Source organism: Aphanomyces invadans (assembly GCF_000520115.1).
Source record: "Aphanomyces invadans strain NJM9701 unplaced genomic scaffold supercont1.1, whole genome shotgun sequence".
Lineage (NCBI taxonomy): Eukaryota > Oomycota > Saprolegniomycetes > Saprolegniales > Verrucalvaceae > Aphanomyces > Aphanomyces invadans.
The window spans coordinates 208,450-216,007 of NW_008580146.1; the positions used below are offsets into that span (position 1 = coordinate 208,450).

The 7,558-nt window shown below is 56.1% G+C and overlaps 1 protein-coding gene across 2 annotated transcripts; it reads left to right on the forward strand.

The window, feature by feature from the left end:
• The first annotated feature begins 24 nt into the window (after positions 1–24).
• Positions 25–7,284, forward strand: H310_00057. 2 transcript variants are annotated; one of them, XM_008862675.1, is made up of 14 exons: positions 25–597; positions 650–1,355; positions 1,610–1,759; positions 1,811–2,881; positions 3,110–4,003; positions 4,051–4,098; positions 4,162–4,307; positions 4,392–5,309; positions 5,360–5,759; positions 5,807–6,211; positions 6,261–6,508; positions 6,588–6,678; positions 6,724–6,795; positions 6,853–7,140. In XM_008862675.1, the coding sequence occupies exons 1-14, from the start codon at positions 131–133 to the stop codon at positions 7,030–7,032; spliced, it is 5,796 nt and encodes a 1,931-aa protein (XP_008860897.1). In that variant the 5' UTR covers positions 25–130; the 3' UTR covers positions 7,033–7,140. The 2 variants fall into 2 exon arrangements, with proteins under 2 accessions (XP_008860897.1, XP_008860896.1); XM_008862674.1 differs by having other exon boundaries at positions 6,588–6,795; positions 6,853–7,284.
• The last annotated feature ends 274 nt before the right edge of the window (positions 7,285–7,558 follow it).

The following is a 7,558-nucleotide window of genomic DNA, read 5'->3' on the forward strand; positions in this document are numbered from 1 at the left end:
GAACACAGAGGCGATCCGGGGCGCCAGTAGGTCGCCACTTACGCAGCCGTTCAGTCACATCGCCCGACTTGACTGCCGGGAGGCCGAGGGACAGCACAGGCACTTCGACGACGACGACCACGTTCCTTCCATGCAATCAGCGTCCAGCTCCGCCGCGTCGAGCAATGTCCCATCTGCGGCGTCGGCGCTTCCGCAGCTCGACATGAAGAAACTCAGTCGGTTCTTCGCCGAAGACAAACCCCCACGGAAGCGGCTCGCGACTGCTCTCGAGTTTCTCAAGACGAGCACAGGCGAACAACACGAACTGTTTTGGGGCGAAGTTGCGCACGGCAGTATGTTCTTTAGTGTCCTCCACGCGTACCTGACCGAGTTGGAGACGATGTACGTCGCCCCCGAGAAGAAGAACTTGATTGATAAGATGCGCACCAAGAAGTTTCAAACGGACGACTGGACAGACGTGTTTGAGGGCCTTGAAGTCCTTATCAAGTCGAACAAGGCCCTTCTCGCGTCAGGGTGGCAGCATAATCGATTCCTCCAGATCTTTCAGAAGTTGCTCTTGGCCGACAACATTGCTTACATCAAGAAATACGCGTTCCGGTGCGTTGCGACATCTCCGTGCTGACTTCATCACGGCGTTCACTCTGCTTAGATGCCTCGCACTCTACTCGGACATCCTCATGGACACCGACTTTGGTCTGCGCAACACGGCTCAACTCCTCACAACCAGCGTCACACAAACGTCTTCGTCCAACTCGGTCGATGCCGTCAACATCGGGTTCGGTTTCTCGCATCTCGACCTTCTTGCTGAAAGCATTGACTTCTCCCCGTACGCGAGCGGCAACTCGAATGTCATCTTGCCCGCGCGAGTGTACACAGTCGGGTCTGTGCTCGGGTGGGAGCGCGTGGGGCCAACGCAGGCCGAGGAGCCCGTCGACATGCTCAAATATGTGATGGACCTCAGTCTCGAGCGCAGTGAAAACATCACAGATGTTGACATCCATCGCTTCCTCTTTTGGTGCGATGTGCTCATGCATTCGTACATGCCGCTCCTGTACCCCAAAACGTGCGTCGAGGTCGGGCTCAAGGACAAGGCCGACAAGTTTGGGTTCTTCCACCACTGCCCTGGCAGCTTTCAACGGGTCATGGCGCGGTGGCTGTACAAACTGCGTTCGAAGCCCAAGTTTATGGATGCGCTGTGGCTCCGAAAGGAATACGTCGATGTGATCATGGAAACCATGCGCCAACGGTTTGCCTACCGCGACCCGGAACTCATCTTGGACGGCATCAAGTTTTACTCGCAGCTGTGCAAGGGCACTCAATACATTCCGCCCGCGATGAAGGAATCGTTCCACGAGGTGCGTGCGGTCGCCGTCAACGTGCTGGTCCAAAGGAATGAGGTTAACCTTTGCTGAGCGATGCCAAGTCGCTTGGACCTGAGCGTGAACTATTGCATGGACCTTGTTATTCTCTTCATGGATGTCTGCGAGGAATTGAATTTGTGTCTGCACGAAACCGAGTGGTCCATGGCGTTGTCGACGTCTTCTTTACCACGTTCGATTCAAATCGCAACTGTCTAGTGCGTGTGATTTCACGCTTCTTGACGCCCTAGATGCATCGGGCGATCATCGCCCACGTATCGCAAATATTTCACCCGAGCGTTCACTTCGACGACCCCAACATTTTCATCGTCGGCATTGAACTGCTGGAGCTCCTGTCGCAGCAGCCTCTTCATATCCACTCGTTTGCCGTCCTCCGAAAGGTATGCGATGCATTCTTTGACGCGTCCTTCATGGTGGATTCACGTGCCCAGGCGATCCTCGCAACGACCGACGCGTCGTTTTTTCTACGAGACATGCCCCCTGGACAATCCATTCTTGTCCCGATGGTCGCGGCTGTCTATCACACGTGGATGCATGGCATGGTACAGCCCAACGGCGCGTCCGTCGACGTGTGGGCCGAACTTGGCACGATGGTGCGCAAGTGGCTCACGAGCCCGTCTGTGTCGACTGCGTTTGCAACCGAACTCGTCCGGAGGTGGAAGGTCGAAGTGAATACGATCAGCGCGATCTTGCAGTGGTTCTACTCACCACATCAACACACGGCGGCAGATAAGCAGCATGACGATCTGCCCAAGGAATTCGTGTCCACGTTTGTGTCGCAGCATATTGCCCCCACGGTCGACACGGCTCTCGTCGTTCTTGACCGCCTTTTGCATGTGATGAGTCCGTCGACCACGATGCCGAGCCTCAAACCACATTTGGTCCTTCTCGTCCAAGAAAGTGTGCGGGATCTCGTGATCATGTGGGTCAACAAGATTCCGGCGCTCGGCATTAGCCCCAGCACGCTCGTGTCCCTCTTTGGCGAATGGTTTCTGCCATCATGCGAACCGCCCATGTCGTCGGATTTTGAAGCCGCGCAGTGTGTTGCGCTCGAAACTCTCTGCCTCGTGAGCACGGCGAGTTGCAACAACAACACCGACATGCTTCCGTCCCACGTCGCCATGTTTTGTCGCGTCATCCACGCCGCCATCCACGACACGACCAAGATCAACGTGATCTCCACCGTCGTTCGGCAGGCGTCGACCATTTTTGGCCGATGTGCTTCCGGCATTCACGTGCTGATCCCGGCCGTCTTGCACGCTATCGAGGCCCTCACGGAGCACCACACGTCACCTGCCACCGCGTTAGCCTACGGCCCCGACTCGAAGGTGGACTGTCTGTCGTGCATCCAGTTGCTGTTTGGGTTGCTGTCACTGCCAGGACAGTACCCGAATTTAGCGCATGAGAGCTGGCAGGCCAAGCTGCGTAATGTCGGTCCAGCGACGAAAGGAACGTCGCGAGCACCGACGGCGCTGCCGCTTCTGGCCGAATTTGACGCCGAGGTACTTCCTACGTGGTCTATTTTCATTCAGTCACGGAGCTTGTGTGTTTTTGTTTCGATTGGCATGACGTGGTTTCTTGAAAGCACTTTGATGGATTGCTCTGGGTGTCATGTCGATGGGCCTGTAATCGTAGCATGGGTGATGCTGGTCATGGCTGCATTCGCCGGCAATCCGTGTTGTGCATGCAAGGATTATCACTATGGTTTTGCTCATGGATGCGTGCTGCAGCTGCATACCGTGGCGGCGGGGTGCTTTCAACGACTGGTCGACTTTGACGGCAGCGAATTCGCGTCGACGACAGACGTCCAGCAGCGCGCGCTGTGGGGTTTGTATCTCCTTGTGGTTCTCCAGCTCCGGTCGTCCAGCCACCCGACGCTGGTCAAGTCGTACGTGATCTATCTCTGCGATACCTGTGCCTCCCAAGACGTCGTGCTGGCGCAGACAGCCCTCGCCGCTGTCCATGCTCTCCACCACTACCACGCAGCACTGCTAGCGCTGGAACCTGGACTCGTTCAGCATATCGTGATGGCGCTATCGCTGTTAGTCCAACAGCAGGTCGAAAACGCGTCGACAGTGATTCGGGATCACTTGGAAGGATCGCCCACAGACCAATTGCCGCCACCGTTGCACCATGGCCAGCGCGGCGGCAATCCCGTCGCCCTAGGCTCGCCGACCGACAACTTGGGACCGGACACCAGCGACGTAGCTGTTGGTCGGGGGAGAAAGCGATCCAACTCGTGGGCCGCTCCAGACAAGCAGCCGTCGAGTGGTTCTGAAAGCGTCCTTGGCGCCAACCTGAACCTTCCGAGACAGCAATCGCGAGGCAGCGAAGTCATGTCATCGGTTCTCAAGACGATCGTCGCCAAGTCGAACGCCATTTTTGAAAGCCTCACCGATTGGCTTATGAGCTGCACGTCGTTGCTGCACGACGAAGCCGTGCTAAAGTTGCTCTTTCAAGCGTTGGAGGCAGCGCTCATCGGCAGCATCCCGACACAATCAGAATGGCAAATTGTCGTGGAGGAAGCCAGGAAGCGCAAGCGAAACATGGACACACCGCTTTTATTCCTTGGTCTGGCGATGCGGGTGTCGCTGGATCCAGACCGCCACAAGACGTCCCTCCAGGTAACCATTGTGAGTGTCACACGCAGTGAAGTTGACCGAATTCGTAGTGCTTTTCAGACATTGCTGCGGCCGCTGAAGGGTTTTTGATGCACCTGGTAAGGCACTCGCGAACTCTCCCTTGCAGCGAAGGCCTTGTCACGGACGTTGATCTGGCCTAGCTTCACCACTTGCATGGATTTCCATCTCCTGCCGGCATGGACCAGTTTGTGTCAACGTGCACCGAGTTTGACGACACAGCGAACGACGCTGTGACGTCGCTCAGTTTTGTTTACTTGAATTCGATCGTGCTGACCGTCGTCGGAGGGTAAGGAAGACATGAAGGCAACGTCTTCGCTGCAGCGAGCATGGTTTCTGCATTTGGCATGATTGACGAGTGGGGTGTGCCTAGTGTCGACGCTCCAACAGCCCGCATCGTCGTGCGGGATATCACAGGGACTTATACGTGGGATGCTGTCGCCGTATCAACGGGTTTGCCAGTACAGCCGTCGGGTGTGGACGCGCTATCGATGCAAGCAGCGCTGATGCCAGCGACAACGTCTGCTGAACATGACAAGCATCCATGGGATCGACCGATTCCAGGTCAACATGACGGGGAGTGCAGGGAGCGGCTCGAGGTCATGATGGATCACGCGGTAGCCCATGCCAACATGACTGTCCCAACGTCCAACATGTGCACGATCTGCGGTGGTCGAATACTCAAGCCGTCCGCGCCAAGTGCTCCACCACTAGCGCCCACCAATGCGTTGGTTCCGTTTCCAGTCGCCAAGAAGATTCTCGTTAAAGGCAACTCCCTACCATCCATGCCGCAGTATGTTTTTCACACCGAATCACATCCGGGGCTCAACTCCGGCAGCAACTTTGACGTATATTTATGCCAGTGCAGCAGCACCCTTCATCAAGACCCCACGTCGACTCCGGTCGTTTCTGCTGCGTCCCCGACGGCGGCCGTTCCGATCTGCAACTTGTTTACAATCGACGCCGACCAACAGTACATTGGCTCTCTCGACCACGAGCGGTGTTTGCTAGAACTGCTTGTGGACAGCATCCCGATGCACTATCGCGACTGCGGCGGTGACCTCATCGACAAAACGTTGCTCGGCGGGCGGTATACGATGCAAAAGTACTTGGACATGGAGTGGGACGAACGCCGGACGAGGACTCCAGTCGGACCCATGCACAAAGACTCGTCATCGGAGCCAGGGTTTTCGTTTTTTCAGCGCCTCTTGCACGACGACGAGTGCTATGCATACTTCAAACTGTACTTGGCGGAGGAGCGCGATCGGGGCAGGTCGTTAATTGAATTCTGGTACATGTATCTGCCTGATGAGTCCACGCGTCTGACTGTGTCTGCCACAGCGACGCCTTGAAAAAGTACGAGCGATCCTTTGACGGGAACGATCGGCTGAGCCAAGCGAGCTTGTTGTACTGGGAATATCTGTCGTCCGAGAGCAACTTCAGCGTGAAATTTCCCTACGGCATCGCGTCCAAGGTTCAGAATGCTATCCAACAAGCTGCAGCTTCGGCCAGCGATAACCGTCCGGCGCACGTGCAGCAGCTACCGCTGACCCTTTTCCAAGCGGCACTGGACCACGTCGAAGTTACGTGCTTTGAAAACGGCGGACTCCTCGACCGCTTCATCACGTCCTTGAACGACCTGCTCGCGAAGAAGACGTCGGGACCTCCCGTCGCGAATGACGGAGACAACTGGGCCAACATGCCCATTCCACATCAACTCATGCTGTACGATGCATTCAACGTAAGGCACCCGACGTGTTGTTGGTTCTGGCACTTGACTTGTCGTAGGTGATGGAACTGAATGTTCGCATATGCGCCGAAACCTTAAAGGTGAAAGCCACCACGAACGGTATTTTCAACCCGACGAGGACCGCGCTGGCGACGCCAACCACCCCGTCGACAGCAGCACAGCCTTCGACCCGCCTGGCGCCTCTCGACATGTGCCGGTTGTTCCTTGGCCACGTGGGCATCTTACCCAACGATTTCCTGGCGACGCACCATCAAGTCCAGCTACTGGATAACGGTGTCAAACTCGAGCGTTCGTTAAAGCACCTCGACAAGGCTCCCAGTCGCGAAACGATGAAAATTGGCGTCGTATACGTTGGTCCAAACCAGTCGTCGCAGCAGGAAATCCTGCGCAACGATTGCGGCAGCCCCGCCTACGAGCAATTTCTGCGCGAGTTGGGTTGGGAGGTAGATGGATTGTATTTGTTGTAACAACAACTGACCCGGTGGGGACCAGGTGGATCTCGCAACGCATCGAGGGTTCGTTGGTGGCCTGGACGTCAACCCCAAGTCGCTCTCGAACGGACCCAAGACACTGTATTACGCGTCGTCGACGGCCGAATTGATTTTTCACGTCGTGACGATGATGCCGACACGGGATGCCGATCCCCAGCAGATCGACAAGAAGCGGCACGTTGGCAACGACTATGTCCATGTCGTGTGGAGCGACAACCTTCGCGCGTACAACCAAGCAACAATCACCAGGTAATCGACGCCATCGAGCGATTTTCCCAGCATTGCGCCATACGTCCTTGCCGCATGCTCATCGATCGGCCATGTGTAGCAACTTTAACTTTGTCCAAGTCGTGCTGTTTCCCCTCAAACACAACACGTACGACGGACTTGTACTGGTTGAAGTGCTCACAAAACCGAATGTACGCGCCACCCCGATGGCAACGAAATGGCTCACGGTTGGTCAGGTTCCGCTCTTTGGCCCGCTGATGACGGGAATGGTCGTAACCCAGTCCGAGCTGCCAGACCTCGTTCGACAGGTACACGTTTTCATTTTTCACGTGAGAGGAAGGCTTCACGTCACGGCGACGGGGTAGACGGTCATGAACGCCAACCGAGCATGCAGACAGCAAACGCAGTGGTACATGGCGCCGTACACAACGCGTCGCAAGTTGATTGAGGAAGTGATCGAGCGATACGCGATGGACTATAGCGAAAAGAGCATGCTCACGAGCTTGTTCAAGATTCCGTCGCCGTCGGAAGGTCACAGTCTTTAGGAGGAACCGTGAAATGAACCTCGACCACTCGTCAAACGTCTTGCACTACGTCGACGGTGATAGGAATTGGCATCGAGTTCCAAGCCCGAGCACGGCGTCGTTCGCTCTACCGCGAGTCACCACGACGTGGCCGTCGTGAACTCGACAAACCAAGAGGTCAGCAGCCAAGTAGACGGCGTCGGTCGTGTTGGGGCCGAACTCGAGCGCTGAGCGTCACGGCTGCATGGACACACCACGATCGCTCGGCAGCACCCAACACACATCTGCAACGTCAGTCAGATCAAAGGCAGATTTCATGTCGAGGTCCTTGCCAGCCCGATGATGATGGAGCGGCATTCCACACTTTCACGAGCAAGTAAAACCTTTCAAGAGAGTGGCTACACGTTTGGATCCGGCTGTGCCGACGGAAATGAACAAACTCCATGGAGCGGCTGTGCGAAGAGAGTGGATCGTCGGCGGCAGCATTTTTGCGATTTCCGTGGTCGTGTGGTCTCATGCCAACATCGCCAATCGAGTTCAACGGAGA

Coding starts and splice junctions, on each gene's coding strand:
- H310_00057 (XM_008862674.1), top strand. CDS start 131: ATGCAATCAGCGTCCAGCTCCGCCGCGTCGAGCAATGTCCCATCTGCG. Junction 598..649: donor ATCAAGAAATACGCGTTCCG/GTGCGTTGCGAC, acceptor CACTCTGCTTAG/ATGCCTCGCACTCTACTCGG. Junction 6,212..6,260: donor TGCGCGAGTTGGGTTGGGAG/GTAGATGGATTG, acceptor GGTGGGGACCAG/GTGGATCTCGCAACGCATCG.